Raw genomic sequence first — 17,081 nt, 5'->3', positions numbered from 1 at the left:
CACACCAGGCTCAAACTGCACCAAAGACACTGAATTTGGGACTGTTCACAGCAGAGCACATCTTGCATGGACTTACCCAGCACAGAGACCACAGCAAGAGATGAAAGGGACAGCAAAGAAAGGTGTCCCTGCCCATGGCAGAGGGTTGGTTCTGGATGGTCATTAAGGTCTTTTTCAACTCAAACCATTCCATGATTCTAAGATTCTGAGAGACATGATCAGAGCAGCTCAACAGCACAAGAACCCACGGCAGGTGAGACCACTGACTCCCTCTGAGCATTCCTTCTCCTGCTTCCACCCTGCCAAAACACCTGAAGGAGTGTTTTACCCAAGGAATCCAGCCTTGCTCTGCCCAGAGCAGTTCCCACACCCCACTCGGTTTGCTTAGCAGCTCACAGGCAAGAACAGCAGCCATGGTCCCCATGGACCTGCAGCAGACATTGCTTCTTTCCAGTAGACACATCCTTCACAAGAGGGACAGTGCTCAGATGAGGTACATGGAGAGGAAAGGGGAGGGGATCCTGGCAGCACCCACAATCCACTTCCATTTCTCTCTTCATTTCACAAACACCAACCTCAGCCACGAGATGCACAACCTCCCTGGCAGGCACACACCTCCAGCACCAGGGCAAGCTTTGCTGCCCCTCAGAAATGTGGGCAGATGGATGTGGGTCTGGTGAAGGAACAAAAAACAGGAGGTGCAGAACAGGTTCACTTGAATCCCAGGGAAAACCACAGTTTATCTCCCAACAGCTGCCAGTGTAGGAAGAAAGCTGAATCTCTCCATGCATCCCTAAAAGGCAGAAACTCTACTTTCCAGGCCTGGCCCTGCTGTCCATATAAAAATGCCAAGTAAAATTTTTCCCTGCCCCCAACTGTGACTCCAGGAATTTCCAGTTCTTCCTCTCCTCCTCTTTTCACCCCCCTGGAAAGCCTCTCACATCTGTACTTGATCAGCTGAAGCTAGAAATGTAATGAAGCCCAGGCACAGCAGCAGTGGGAGCAGAGCCATGGAGGCAGCCCCAGGCTCCCAGCAGGGAGGGAGACGCTGCTGCAGCCTGGGCTCCCGGCTCCAGGCCGCAGCCACAGCACCAGGCACTGGGGAAGCAAACGCTGATGCCTCTTACGAGTGGACACAAACCTTACCACATATTCGATGAAAGTTTCCTTGCTTTTTATCTGACCTCTCACATCTGTTTTTCTATGGAACTGTGTTTATAGCATCCACAGTCCTCACCCTCTGTTCCCATATATTTTTCATTGCCTAAAGCACTGAAGTTTAAAGAAAAAATGGAATATTATTTAGAAGGGCTGGAGATTTTTATGTCTGAAGCATCTCACTGAAAAACCTTTTCTCCCTCTATTTAATGGGCTATATTTGGAATATGAACATTGATCAGGATAAAAAAAAAAAAAATCTCTTTTCAATTTGGGTCTCACTTTGTTGAACTGGACCCTATAACATACACATTATATATAACAAATTATTATTGCATCCTATAATGTTATATTCTAGATCATCACAGAACCACAGAATAGTGTGGATAGGAAGGGACATTAAAAACCATCTTTTTCCAAACCCCTGCCATGGGCAGGGATGTCTTCCACTAGACTGGAAAACTCTAAGGTCTTGAGAAAATGAGGTTTTAGCTGATGTAGCTAAATTAGGTTTGATGCTTTTAAAATAAAATGCCTTTATGGGATCCTGGTTATAACCTTCCATGGGGCTAAAAGACATCAAGAAACTCAAGTAATACATGAAAAGTTGTAACAGTTCAATGAGACTCTTGATAGTGTTAATGATATTATATGAGCTACTCTAAGAAAAGTCAGGCATTTTTCATGTATGATACAAACACTGAAAGCTGATGAGGCTACTCCTAAAAACTCTTCCCTGGATGAAACATATAATTTTGATAAAGCAGCTTCACAGAATGGATCTATAATATCCCACTGAATACACAGCTTTGTTCCAAGCTTACCCTCATCAAACCAACACCAAGAATTGCTCCATGTGGGTTGTATGACACAAACCCCTGTGCCCCTCAGAATGCTGTGAGTGCTGCAAAATGCACATCCTGCTGCCTGTTTGCCAGCAATGAAGCATTCACTAAGGCAGTTTTTTATTAAGGATCAGGATTCCCATACTATTTAAATTGGATTTTAGGGAATATTTCTTCATGGAAAGAGTGGTTGGGCACTGGCACAGCTGCCCAGGGCAGTGGTGGAGCCACCATGCCTGGAATGATTTAAAAGCTGTGTGGATGTAGCATTTGGGGGTATGGGTTTGTGGTTGGACTTGATCTTTTCCAACCTTTATGATTCTATGACTAGACTGATTTGTTCAGCCTTTGTAAAATATAATTGCTATTGTTTTTATTGTTACATGAGAAGGAAGCTTGGACCCCCCCTGAAAATACATACTCGGACGTCATGAAATCACAAAAATCAAATGGGGGGAGGCAGAAGCAGGTGTGTGACATCTCCCTAAAGGTAAATCTCTCCTGGCATTATCTGCATGTAAACATCATCTGCCTTGCTGCTGAATGCCTGGCTCAAAATAAACACAGAATAATAATAACAAGTAATCCAAGGGGTTTAAAATATGCAAAAACAGTCATTGCTGGTAGGAAATTTATTTGAAGAATGGTGAACACTGGTGTGCTTATACTGGAAGTTCTAAAACCAGAAATGTACAGAAACACGATCAATCACAGGGAAAAAGAGAAACCAAAGATGCTACAGTGCTCTCAAGGGATGAAGATGCTCAAAGTATTTAATTTGTTTAAAAGATTAAAAACTATCAGAGCACACAGAGGAGGGCTGAGTTCATAGCCAGGTTAGTACATTCAACTTCAGTACCTGAAAACTATTTATAGGAGCATATCAGCTTTATTGGAATTTCCCCCCCCTTCTCTCACCAACAAGTCTTGAAAAGAAAATGTTGCCTTGCAAAAAATTTCAGACCAGTTTCTTTCTGTGTATTGGGTCAGGGCAGATCAGTTGGTTAGGAGCAAAGCCTCTTGTCTTGGTAAGATGGAGCCACTATAAAATTAAATCAGTTTGTAATCTAATGTACTGATTACTGATGTGAAATCCTGTGCCAGCCCCTCAGGTGTGGCGGTGCCCGGCAAGGCAGGTCCGTGCCAGGTCTCAGAGCTGAGCGGATGCGGTGCCTTCAGTGCAGTGTGTACGAGGCAATGCTACACTCGTGCGGTGTTTGTGCAGCCTGAACACTGTGCCGGGCTCAGCTCAGGAGCGGCACAACCCCAGGCAGTACCACCCGGCTGCAGGGCAGTGCCCACCAGAATCTCCGTCCTCCTCCCGGTGCTGCTGAGGCAGCCGATGGGAACAGCAAAGAGCCGTATGGAGCGCCAGTCTGGGCAAGACCGCTCTGGAAACATCCAAGTTCAAGAACAGTTTGGAATACCCTCAGAACTCTCGCTAACGGGTTTATCAGAGAAGCACCCGCCCTGTGGCAGTGCAGTCCGTAGCGGGCTGTGAGCTGGGCGATCCCACACGGCAGCAGGGCCTGCACGGCCTGGGCGCCGAGCGGGGCCGGCAGCCTCCCTCGAGGCTCTGCGAAGCCCTCACGGCGCCCAGCACGCCGGGCCTTGGGCTCGCCATGCGCTGACTCTCAACCCCACTCACGCCCCAACACTTGCCCTCTGCCTTTGCAGACACCCCTAGATTGGGTTGTTACCGGGTTGAGAGTCTCGAGATTTTATAATTATTTATCTGCCACGGTCCCTCCTAGGGTGCAGAGAGGACGCGGACATCAGCGCAGCCCCGCAGAGCTTCCGTCGCGCTGTGCAGCAGCGAACCCCAATCATGTTTTGCTTCTAGTAAAAGGTATTTCAAAATCCCTCTCCTCGATCCGCTTCCACAGAGCTGATGGCCCGACGGCTGAACCTGGGATTTCCTTCTCTCCTTTTCCCGAGGAGCTCTGCTGTGCTCCCCAAGCTCCCCGAGGCGCTGCAGCTCCCGGCAGCCCCGCTGGGAGCAGCGGCGAAGGGAGGGAGTAGGCGTGAGGCGGGGAGGGGGCCCTCCGAGGGGAGGAGGAACAACTTTAGAAGTCTCCATAGTTTTTTCCTTTCAGGAAACGCATCCTGTTAATGTTTGACTGCCGTGGCAGTGGCTCTTTTTTTTTTTTTTTTTTTTTTTTGCAGTCGACTACGCCCTGAGGCTCACCAAAACGAGCCACAAAAACAGCCATTTCCTCTTGGTGGGGAGGTGGGGGGGGCCTTTTCCTCACCGCAGTGGCTGTTCTCGTCCCGGCACTCACAGCTCGGCTCTTCGGAGAGGAACAGGGCAGAGCAACCTCCTCGAGATACTCCAGATTTGTAGATCACCTTTGGGGTGACCGCATTCCCCTCTGGCTTGGCTTGGCGAGGATGATATCTGTCACCGTTTGCGGGATATTCTGAAGTTTGCACCCAAACCTAGGCTTTTGGAGCAGCACTGGTTGGCTTGGAGGACCCAGCGCTCGGCAGGCTACAGGGAGCATCCTGTCCCACCTCTGCCCCACCTCAGCTCAGGCTCTCCTGCTCTGAGACTGGATTCTGTCTGGATTCACTCCATCCAACACGGAATGGACCTCCCTATCATCCAGTTCACCACAAGACTGGCATTACTTATCAAAGTGCAAGAAGGCGGATAAGTCAACGCTGGGAAGGACAACAAAGCTTCTTTGTGTTTTTATTTTATGGAATTCTCCTATCTACCTCACAAAATTCTCATTTCCTCGGTCAGAAATCCCTCAGGAATTGACTTCAAGAATGAACGGTGATGTCCTCTAGCGCCCTGTAACACCCAGCGCAGCCGCCTGTTCCCAGCCCGATTTCAATGTGCTGCAGCTGACTGGGACCTCGTGTTGTCTGCAATTAGAGTCTGGCAGCAAGCTGACAGTCAGATATGACTGTCCAGAAACTGGTAGCCACAGCTGTGTTGGTAGCTCTGGTCTCACTCATCCTTAACAACGCGGCTGCCTTCACCCCCAACTGGGTGTACCAAACGCTGGAGGACGGGCGCAAGCGCAGTGTGGGGCTCTGGAGGATGTGCTGGCTGGCAGAGCGGAGCAGAGGGGCTGCAAGCACCAGTGCCAGGCATGGCCAAGGAGAGGAGCAGGAGTGTGAAGCCCTGGGCTGGGGTTCAGAGTCAGCTGGCTTCCAGGAGTCACGCAGCACTGTCAAACGTAAGTGCAGCCTCTTATCTTCTCTGCAGACACAATTGATAGAGTGCATCTAGGTCCCCAGGAGTTCAATGGCCTAACCCTGAAATCATGCTGTCTGTCTTAGTCTAAACATCTCTTCACATCCATTCCCAAATAAATTAATTTCAGAAAATAAGGAGTATGATGTCCACCAGTGAACTAAACTCCTCATTCTCCCTCAAAACCAGTCATCTGCATGGTGCTGCCTGGTTTATATAGCTCAGGAATTGATCTGCTTTTTAAAAATTATCCAGGAAGTGTAAGCCCAAAGTTCAGAGACATCTTGGGCTCACTTCTCCCTCCTGGGTTCCTGTCATAAGATATCCCTTCCTCCTCAATACAACAGCAACCACAGTTGCTCTGAATACCCTAAAACTAAAAAAAAAAACCCACAAACCCAAACCCAAAAAGGTATTGCAATGAACTACATGTTCTGTTAGCTTTTGTTGGAAATGTCAGGAGCAGAAACATCAGAAATAGTTGTGGTAAAAACATGTAAAATTGAGAAAGGTCTTAAAATGTATAACTATGTTTCTTGGTGAAAAAATACAATTAATATACAACTTGGTGACTACAAAAATCATTACCCATGGTGTATTTTTCATTTTGCACTTTCACAGATTGGGGGATCTGAAGAATGCAAATAGCTTACACCGAGCTGGGGAAAATTACTGGATGACATGAAAATTACAGAACTAATTAATAAATAATAAACCTTACCTAAAACATTCATAGCATTAATGGTGCAACCCTGCTCTCCCAGAGCAGAACTGTGCTGGAACAGGATCACAGAAAGGCTTGGGTAGAAAGGGACCTTAAAGACTGTCCAAAATACCTGCAGACACCATGGCTGGGACCACAACCACCCTGGTGCCAAGAGGTTTCTCCCCTAAACCCCCTCCACTCCCAGCAGCTGGGCTGTGAGCAGCCATTCCAAGGGGAATCTGTGCTTCCACTGCACCCTTCAGGGCATGGAATTTAACAGAACAAATGGTCAGAAAGTCCATGCCCCAACAGACTACAGGATTCTTCCAAGATTTCAAGGATGCTCAAAACCAGCTCTGGTACCTCCGAGGGATGGTATGTTACAGCATCTGTAACATACATTATTTCAAACCAGTTTTTCATGGTTTGAAATGTGGAGAAAGAGAAACTGGTCCTTGGAGTTTCTTAGATCTCTCTGGAGAGAAACCAAAGAAATATTAGAGGAATTTCTTTAAAAAATGCTTTAATGTGGACCCATTATAGATTATATTTTCCAGTAAAATTATACAGAAACATTTTTGAACATTTGCTAATACTGAGCTGCATAAATCAAACCCAGAAAATTTCTCAAATGTTTTAAAGTCCTTACCCTTTCAATACTTCTAACTGAAAGAACTTTTAATAAAAATAAATGGCTATAAAAAGGATTAGACTGTGGGAGATGTTCCTTGATGTGTTTTTGCAGCTTCATCTCTGGAATCACTTCCCCAGTTAATACTGATAAGCCATAGTCTAACCTGAATAACATGTGTAACATTCACAAATAGTAAAAGTACATGTTATGTACTCAGCACTGGAATGAGCTCCTGCAGAGTGAATTTGGCTCCTGCAGCATTTTCAACACACAAGCTTGTATTTCTTGCTGTGTGCAGGCCAGGCAGTGTGTGGTACCTAACAAGGAGAGATATTAGCTGCATGGCAGAACCATCTGGGCAGCATTTTCTGATGTGTGTCTGCAGGATAATGTGACAGAAAATTTGGAAATTTCCAAGTAATAATTATAGCATGGTCAAATGCTCAGAAGAATGATCTGACAATCACTGTTAAAATTCTAATTTAAAGGAGGCTTTTCAAGCCCAGGGACTTGATCTGTGTAGGGGTAAAGCATCCGTTCCCTATTTAATCTGGAAGCAAAGAGTAAGCAAAGGCCAGTTCTGAATCTTGATAAAGCATTTAAAGGAAAATCCCTCCTCTGCAGCTGTCATGACAAACCCAGAAGGAAACACGACTGTGGCATTTATTTTTATGACAATTTTGTTTCCATGGATGTACACATGGTTGGTATGAGCCTGATCTTGCATCCATGGATTTGTCATCCTAAAGAATTTCTCCAATCAGAAATCACACATTATTTTAGCAATACCTTTGGCAATCCTCATCTGTCACTTGTAGATAAATCACAGACATGCAGGGGTATGTGTGTATGCATATACATGCATTGATCTAAAAAGAACTATATGAAGGAAGAAAATACCACAAAGTATTTTGGATGCCATTTGTGGAACGATACAGAAAAGCTGTTCTGGTAATAGCAGTGCAAAAGAGGCCACAATCTGGCTTCTGTGAAACAATGTATTTATATACTCATACAGACATACATATTTGAGAAGCAAGCTATTTATCTCACAGTTCAACAGAAAAACTGTAAACTCTTTGGGAATTTGCTTGTCCATATGCTTAAGACTCCTGTACATGCATTATGTATCTAACAGCCAACTAGAGACACTACTATGAGCTGGCTTCCTCCCTGGCAAAGAGAAATACATTCTTAGAACCTGCTTTTCACTGACTTTCTCTGCCTGCTGTTTTTTCCCATTGAAATCACAGAATCATGGAATGGATTGGGTTGGAAAGAACCTTCAAGTCCATTGTATACCAACCCCTGCCCTGGGCAGGGACACCTTCCACTAGCCCAGGTTGCTCCAAGCTCCATCCAACCTGGCCTTGAACACTTCCAGGGATCCAGAGGCAGCCACAGCTTCTCTGGGTAACCTGTGCCAGGGCTTCACCAACCTCATAGGGAAGGATTTCTTCCTAGAAATGTCAAAAAAACCCAAAAAGAAAGCCAGGGGCAGGAGTAAATTATATTAAAAATACAGGGAAATGAAACATGGCAATGTGAACTACTTCTGCAAGGCACAGCATCAGAAGCATGGGAAATGATTCCATGGGAAAGCACTCCAAGTCTGTCCTTCAGACCTCACTGCTCCTGGAAGTGGAGATCCCAGGCCCTTCCTTTCACTTTTCTTTATCTACCTTTCTCTTTCTCCCTCTTGCTGTGCAGCCCTGCACCTCTCTTTCAACGCCCTGTGATGCTGAACAGCTTCTGTGATGGTTCAGATTACTAGCAGCAAAAAGAATCCCCAGGTTAGGGTGGAAGTTTTGGACATGGGGTGGGATAGGGTTTTTTGGTGGATATTTTCCGTTGGATTAAGCAGTGGTATCAGAGTCCAACAAGTGCTGCTGCTAACACTAAGTGATAAAAGTGTAAGGAGGGCTGAGATTGCTCCTTTTTTAGTGGTAATAAACTCTCAGATCTGAAACCTTCACCTATGCTGAGAATCAGCCCAGCTGTGAGGGCATACATATAAGCTTTTATAGCCTGGACAAACCACTGAATGATACAAACTTCAACGCTTCACTGAGAACTCAGGTTGTATAGCCCCTCTGCAAACACTTTTAGGAATCCTGGCCAGGCAGCCTAACTCTCCTGTCACCTGACTGTAGTCAAAGACATTTGACAAAGATTATGGAGCTGCAGTTTCAGAGCTGTTAAAAAATTCTGGAGGATTTTGCTCTTGCCTGCATCTTTCTATGCTTCAAAAAAGCCCAGAGGTCACAGCCTCATGGCCTCAATAAGAGCTGGAGTAAGACAGCAGGTCACGAGTGATCAACACTGAGCTTTGTGCCCACGCCACGTGTGAGCAAGGGCAGCACACCCAGAGATGTGGCCCCACAGGGTGACACGTGAGCTGCCCTGAGTGGCGACAACACGCAGTGGCGACTGCAGCAGCACTGATGCCTCTCAGAGCCAGTCCTTCTCAAAGCCACCTAGGTCCTGACCAAGTACCATGCCAGGAATACTGCATGAACACACGAGATTGCTTGAAATCATCTTAGATATTTTTAACCACACTGTAGAGGTCAAATATACCCTTAAGTTCTGCTGTGCTCTGAGGCTATCTCTGGATGGGCACAGCGAGATGATTTATTCATCAGCCAAGGTCCCACTTTGTCCCTCCTTGTCTAAAGAACATTAGGAACAAGGTAGAAATTCAGGAATAGGGAGGGGTTTAAAAGATTGAAAATCTCACTGGGTCCTTCAGGGCTGCAAGAGACATAAGGAAAATTGCAACAGCAGGATGTGTGTTTCAACTTCTGATGCTCAGAGCTGGAGTGCTTGTGGGAATTGCAGTTCTACCAAGGAGTATAATTGATGCCAGGGAGAGGCACAGCATCAGGAGCAGCCACATCACTGCCACAGTAGGTCAGGTAAACACCTCTCCAGCCTGGGCAGGTGATGGTTTGCACACACCTGGACACGGGGACGTTTGCTGGCTGGGGCAGGATGCTGCTCAGAGTGGGAATGAGGAGCTGAGGTTTGATACAGAGGCAGCCATTCAACTTAATGCCCATGTCCACTGCATTTACATGAAGTTCCAATGTCTCCAAAATTTCCAATTTCTCTGAAATTTGGCTGGCTGGAAGCTAGGCTGAGTCAAGCAGCAAAGTGTGCTGTAAACATGTTACTTGTCTACATATATATATATTTCCATACATAGAAACCCAGAACGGAGGCCGAGTGCATCTGGAGAACACAGGAACTACCATCAGATTAAAAAAAGCCCCAAACCTAATTATACACATTATATACATAGCATGATAGACACAGAGATGAGGCAGCACGGGCAGCTGGCAGCTCAGGATTTGTGATTTCCCATCCTAATATCTGAAATATGAGCAACATTTAAATAAGTGACACTACTAATTTAATGATGGAGGCCAGTAGAGATGAATCCTGAGAGACACTGCTTCTCAATTTAGAGTGAATGCTCATTTTAATGTCAGGGTGCAATTTTGTGTACTCATTTTGGAAAAGTGCAAAACTCCTTGGGATTTGGGACAGGAAAATGAACCTAATACATGTTTCAATGCAGTACATCCACAAGTGTTGCACAGAAATATTGTCAGAGCAATTGGAGCTTGGTTACTCTTGCCATCAAGACTTTGAAATCAATTAAAGCATTATGAGTGAAAATGGCTCTGGAGCTTTTGAAAATTACAGATGAATGCATTTATCAGAATACCCTGCTGAGATTTATAAAGAAGCAAATCATGATATCTTGACAACTCATATCTCATCAGAAATAGCTGTGCCTGTTAAAACTGATTGCTGTATTGAAGGCTCTCAATGCTGGGCTTGCAAGGGCCCATCGCTTAACCATAAGCACTTGCTAATATTGAAAACAGTTAATGGAGCCATGTCTTCAAAAGTAACAAGTGAAGCTGTTATAAAAAACACCCCCCAACCACACTCTCCCCAACAAGATCTGTCTGCCTTTCAAAACAAATATTCAAATCTGAAGTTTCACACTTAGATGAGCTGAATGGTTAAGTTCTAAAATACCTAAAGACTTGGAAGATTCCACCAGTTTGTCACATCAGAACATTACTGTAATTGTGCAAAACCAGATTGGGCTTTCCCTGCTTCATTCCTTTTCCTTAACTCTTCCTTAAATTACTATTTTTTAAGCAAAAAAAAAGCATAAATTGCATGCTTCAGAAAGTTTTCCAGGAGGTGTAAAAAACAAAAGAATTTTTGAAATATCCACACATTCATAATTTTTAAGATATTCATCCAGCAACAGAATGTACTGAGGCTCCTCTTGCTGAAAGCTCTATGGCTACTTGCAAAGATTTTTTTAAGAAGAGCAGGCAAGACCTCCTTTTTCAGGACAAAGGCAGTAAGACCTACAAACAACAGAATCATGTGGAATCCTGAGGCAAAAAAGAAATCCAGAACTGTTTCACTTTAAAAAAAAAAAGTGACTATTATGACCATCAATATACACTTGCATCACATAAGCATCTCTTTAAACCTTCCCATGGTCTCAGTGACACAGTCATGCAAAGGTGCACTGAGATACTGCCAACATTTGGCTTAGTTTGTTTCACAAGTACTTTTTAAGTTTTTCCATAAATTTCCTAATTCATACTCAAAGAGCTTAGCAATATAAATACCACATGTTTAAATTGACAGAAGAAATTAAATGTCAAAGGCTTCATAAATACAGCACAGGTTTGGGAGGCACAGCATGATGCTGATAATTACAGTGGTTCTATTTATTGTCCCTATTATCTCAGAACTGTTTTAACAGTAAATGCTGAGCTCCTATGCCTGTGTGGTAAAATGAAGTGCAGTTGTACTAAGAAAGTGCTCTTGGTGTCCAAGGCACAGCTTCACCTGATTTCCATGGCAGCTGCAGTGACTGTTCAGCACATCTCACCTTTGCCGACATCCAAAACAAAAGAAACACATGATTCATTGCCAGAAGTCTGACTGAAGTGTTGGGGGGTTTTTTAATTTTAAAGATTTCTTCTAAAATTATTTATTAATACTGAATCCAGCTCTCCAGGTTAGAACTCGGGTTATTGAACAGCAAGACCATAAGTAAGAGTCAGCAAGACAGAAGCTTTGCTCTGTCTGACTGTTGCCTTTCATCCATTTTAGTTCAAGCACACTATTCTGGCTTTTCCTAATCTTGGTACTTGGTTTGCATTTCTGAAGTCCCCATAATGTGGATTTTAAAAATTACTCCAAAAGGCTGAAAAATATGATGCATTATTTATCTCAGGATAACAGCTCAGCAAAACATCAAATTCTAAGAGGAAAACGGCATGCTCAGTTAGAATCTCTCATTATATTAGATAAAACCTAATTACTTATCTAGTTAGATTTTTATCAGAAGATAAAAGAAGATGAAGTCTAACACAGTAACAAGAAATGGAAAAAGGGTTCTAAGAAAAGTAATGAAGCAACTGAAGTGTAAAGAGCATTACCAGTTTAATCTATAATCAATTAGAAATCTCTTTCCAGAAACACAACCATTTATTCTCTTTTCCAGAATAAAGTAATGTATGAACATGAAGCACTTAAAAGGACAAACAAGTACATGTGAGAATGTGTCCTCAATAATTCACCAAGTAATTAATAAATAAATCCAAGAACCATTGGAAACAGCACCAATAGAATATTTTTTCTGAATTCCATTCATTGCAAAACTAAGAAGCAATATCCCTCAGGAGATTTAAAGAATGGATGTGATCATAGATGCAATCAGCTTCACAGCAAGCTAAGGTGGCACCATCCCTCAGCTGAGCATAACCCATCCTGCATTGTTAAGAGTTTAAGAGCAATTTCAGAATTTAAGTACCATTTTTGAGATGCACCAGATTTAGTGTCCCACAGTGGACAGGGATAACAGCACACTCCCAGTCAGCCTCTGCATCTCAGAGGCCATCAGGAGATTGTGAAGCCATACAGAGATGCTTGGGAATCCTCACTGTCCCCATGCACTGAATAAATGTGTGGTCATTAGCTTCTTCCCAGGGCTGGATACTTAATAATTTCCTCACAGAAGCTGGATTAAAGTTTGCACTAAAATTTTTGTTTATCAAGAGGGTCTTTCCCAGGGGGAGTTTTAGATTACTATGAAAATATCTGGAGCCATTTTTCTTAACCATTAAAATGCTTGAATTCCCACTTAACTTTTTTTTTTCCCTCAATGCAGACAGAAAAGGGAAAGAAATGCTTGCATTTTAAGCAATTAACATAATGTGATCTTCCAGTGAGATCACTCTTCCTCATCATCCCAAAACATTGCAAATTACTCTCCAGTATGACTAACCTACTTCTGCAACCAGTCCTATCCAGATCTATCCTGGAACATAGCACCAACAGTTCTGGGGCTGTCATGGATAAAAACAACAAAACTGCTGCTTGTAAATAAGAAAATCAAATTAACATCTCTAATCCAGATGGATAGAGATGGTTTAGGAAGTGAGCAAAACAACAAGGAATCTGACTCGGTCTCATCCTTAGAGTTTGGGGTTTGACTCTTGATTGATCCCTGTTTTAAAGAAGGCAGAATTCATTAAGCCAATTCCCTTGGCTGGACAAGGGTCTCAGCTGGATGCCCTGACCAGGAATGAACTGCTTCCCGGAGAAAATGGGGCCCACAGTGGCCTTCAAGGAGGAAAAAGGCAGAGACTAGCACTGCATGCTGCTGAACAATAGATACTTAGAGCAGAGTTTTTGGAGCCATTCAGCTCCAATCCTTTCCAGCTCTCAACAGCCAAGCTGCATCTTAAGGGAAGTGAAAAGGTATGGATGGAGGGCTTGTCCTCCCTCTTTCACCTGTCAGATGCACACACAAAGGAATGAGCACTTCCTGCAGTGTCTAGGTCTATTCTGTTGGAATTATTGACCTCTAGCTACAGGAAACATCCACCTCTGGCCACAGAGAACTCCATCACAGTTAAATTTCAAGAGATGACTGACATTAACAATAATGAGTTTGACCAAAAAAAAAGAGAAGAATATCTAAAATACTATGTCATGACAGTCCTAGGCAATAGATTCTAGAAGTGAGGGGTTAACACAAATGCCACCAGTAACTGTGCAGACACTAAACCCACTATGACCATCTGGTTTTACAAACTGTCATTAACAAACAAAACACAAAAGTTAATGAAGTCTGGAGTGGCCACAAAAAGTTACAGTGGAATCATGGCTACTATAAATGAAGCTGAAATAGTTGAATAGCTTATCCTAAATTTGTACAAATTATTAAACCTATAGAAAACTCATCAAAATAGACTAAAGCTGGCTATTGAGGCATTTTTTCTGTACATATAATTTATAATAGAGTAAAAGAGCACAAAGGTAAATACTAAATTTCACAGCTTTTACAAAAACTATATTGTAGCCAGTTTTATAAGATACTATAAATATTTATTCCTGGTTTGAGCAATCATTCAAGCAGGAAAACAGCTTTGTGGCCTGGCCTTCCTCAACAAAGTTTCCCTCTTCAATGGCATTGGGCTGAGCTCTGAAGAAATACTTAAACATTGCACACTCAGTTCCCTTTCCTGATCTACACTGTCCATTGGCTGTCATCACTAAAAAGAGGGCAGAGATGCTGGTGCAGAGGCTCAGCTTAGGGTTGTGTACATACAAAATACAATTACAATGTGCTGAGCTGACAGCATGCAAAGTCACAATGGTGAGTAAGGAAGCACAGTCACCTCACATTTTCAGGCTGAATACAATTAACAAGCTCTACTGCAAGAAGAATGGACTTTATGCATTATTATAAGAGTTATATATCATTGATGGTCTGCCCAAGATAGGGGTGGAGTCCCCATCCCTGGAGGGATTTAACAAATATGTGGATGTGGCACCTGGGGATATGATTGGGGGGGGCCTTGGCAGTGCTGAGGGCACAGCTTGACTTGATCATCTCAGAATCATAGAATTGTTTAGCCTGAAAATGAGCCCTAAGTTTGCTTTTTTCCCCTAAGAGGAATAATTGCAATTCTACAACAAAACCAAAAGATGACAGATCATACATTAAACCTGTTAGAATAAACCAACATCTCTCATATGAGAGATGGGAAGGTACTCAGGTTGTAATACTTTATTCTATAAACGTAATTTTCTTCACATTTAATGAAATCATACCAGCTATGTCCTTCTTATTCTACAAATCATCAGCCTGCTGCAGTTCCATGGACCATGTGCAACCTTCTTTCTGGTTAACAGGAGCAGCTACACAAAATACCCACTGCATTTCCACATGTCTCTGAATAGTGGTAGTGTATTGGGCCAAGAAACATTCCTAAGTGTGGAGTTCTTGCAAACAGCAGCAAAGATCATGTTACCCATTCAATGCACTTCCAGCTGCACGAGAGGACAATAATCAAATAACTATTTTGTAAAGATACAACTGAGTTGATCTGAAGTTCAACTGACTCAGAGTCAGAAACGTACTATTTTTAGTATGCATGATATAACATCACCTGTGGCAAAGCTTTAAGTCTGTAATACTTTTTAAGTTAAGTGTTAAAAAAGTCACAAACAGGAGCAAAAGCAAAAATTTGGTGTTAATTTCTGTCAGGGGCCAGTATGTATTTCTGGCATAAACTTCAGACTTTTAAAGGTTATTTATACACAGAGGCTTTTTTTTTTTTTGAGGTCCTGCATACTATATACAAGCAAGGCAAGAAAATCCATTATGGCAACAATTTTTTAATTTGATGCTACAGATAGTTCTGTCACCAAATGAAAGTACTAATAATGGTTGCAAACCTGCTCTTACTTTGGGCACTTCTCCTTTGAAAGTCATTACTATCTCTTCAGCAAGCACTGGTGCTCAAAGCATTATAGAAGTCCATTTGAGTGGAAAAACATCACTCTGAATGTTCAGAGTTTACTGGTGTTTAAAAAGCTCATCTGACTGTGATTCTGTTATCCATCCAATGCGTTTCATGATCTGCTAGCATTCAAAATGGCAAGAGATGGAAATGCTGCCAATGCTAAAAGGGCAACTTGAGAAGTTAAACACAAAATCTTTGAACAAATTTTCTGAGTAACTGATCAGAAATTAACTCACTAGAAGAAGCCAAAAATACTTAGTATGTTACCATCTTAACATTTTATTCAATGGAAAAAGTTTAATGGACTGTGGTTCTTAACTAACTCCTCAGATACAATGCAATACTGTATTTTATTACATTTTAATTAAATCATACACGGGAAGCTGAAGACAGCCTGTGAGGGGAAAAGAAAGGGTAAACACAAAAGTAGGTCAGACGTCATGATTAACACAATTAAATTTACTCTTGTTTATATCAAGGTTTGTTTTCTGCATTTCCTAGCAGTCTCCCTGGAAGATCAGGAACGAATTTCTGATGGTCAGTGCATCCACCAAACTTAAAGCACTCCCTAAAAAATCTGCTCCAGAGTCTTTCTAGTATATGCCAACTAGTCTTTCTCTAGTATATGCCAACTTACACATAGTGCAACATCTATTTCACAATAGCAATGACACATTAGCAAGCAATGTGGAACAATGATATTTGTAACTCCCACCTTATGCTAGAGAAGAAGGAAAAGGATAAAAACAGGGCATCCATCAGGTTAACAGGAAAAGCAGGAAAAAAGTCTGACTAAAAGTATCCAGCTTTGCAGTTGATATAAGCCATTGAGCAGCCAGCTGGGAGACCCATTTTAATCAGGTTTCTAGCCAAGACTGTGGATGTCTGTGTCTGTAATCATTGCTGCATTTGTTCTTTAATAGAGAATCACAGATTATCTCAGGTTGGAAGGGACCTACAAGGATCATTGTGTTCAGCTCCCTGTTGCTTACAGGACTACCTTAAACACTAGATCACTAAGAGCATCCTACACAAACCACAACTCTGGCAGCCTTGGAGCCATGACCACTCCCCTGGGGAGCTTATTCCACTGCCCAACCATCCTCTGGGGGATGAACCTTTTCCTAATAACCAACATAACTCTGCCCTGACACAGCTCCAGCCACTCCCTCAGGTCCTGGCACCAGACAACAGAGGCCAGCACCTACAATGAGGAAGGTGCAGAACACAACAGGGTCACTCTTCAGCCTTCTCTTCTCCTGGCTGAACTGGCCAAATTATCTCAGCCACTCCTTGTGTGTCTTACCCTCGAGGCCTTTCATCATTCTGGTCACCAGGCCCTGGGCATACTGCCATCATTCAACGTCGTTTTTATTTTGAGTTTGTCATCTTCCCTGTCATGGTGTTCAGTACAGACTCTGGCCTACACACTTTCCTTTTCAGCTCAAGAAGATCCCTGCTCAGCCAGACCCTCCTTCTCTCCTGCTTGCATGATTCCCTATGCTTTAGAAGTGCTGGTCCCTGCACTATTAAGAGGCCACCACTTTGCCCACAAGTCTCTCTTTACAAATTGCACATCTCACAGGGCACCTTTTGGAGTTGGTCCTTCAGTCCCTGCACCCGAGGTTACCTTCAACATGCTTCAGAAACTTTGTGAATCTCTTTG

The 17,081-nt window shown here is 43.1% G+C and overlaps 2 protein-coding genes across 4 annotated transcripts in view; one reads left to right on the top strand and one right to left on the bottom strand.

Annotated features, from left to right (window-relative positions):
* The window catches only part of IFT140 (intraflagellar transport 140), an 83,880-nt gene that overhangs the window by 11,426 nt on the left and 55,373 nt on the right, over positions 1–17,081 (bottom strand). The window lies entirely within an intron of this gene.
* The window catches only part of TMEM204 (transmembrane protein 204), a 28,349-nt gene continuing 14,931 nt past the window's right edge, over positions 3,664–17,081 (top strand). Inside the window, exons 1-2 of the mRNA XM_064726100.1 lie at positions 3,664–3,852; positions 4,170–5,194. Of these exons, the coding sequence (XP_064582170.1) occupies positions 4,915–5,194 (280 nt within the window). The 5' untranslated portion in view covers positions 3,664–3,852; positions 4,170–4,914. The remainder of the gene's footprint in view (positions 3,853–4,169; positions 5,195–17,081) is intronic.

Source organism: Zonotrichia leucophrys, chromosome 14, assembly GCF_028769735.1.
Source record: "Zonotrichia leucophrys gambelii isolate GWCS_2022_RI chromosome 14, RI_Zleu_2.0, whole genome shotgun sequence".
Classification (NCBI taxonomy): Eukaryota; Metazoa; Chordata; class Aves; order Passeriformes; family Passerellidae; genus Zonotrichia; species Zonotrichia leucophrys.
This window is presented reverse-complemented; position numbering and strand designations above follow the sequence as displayed.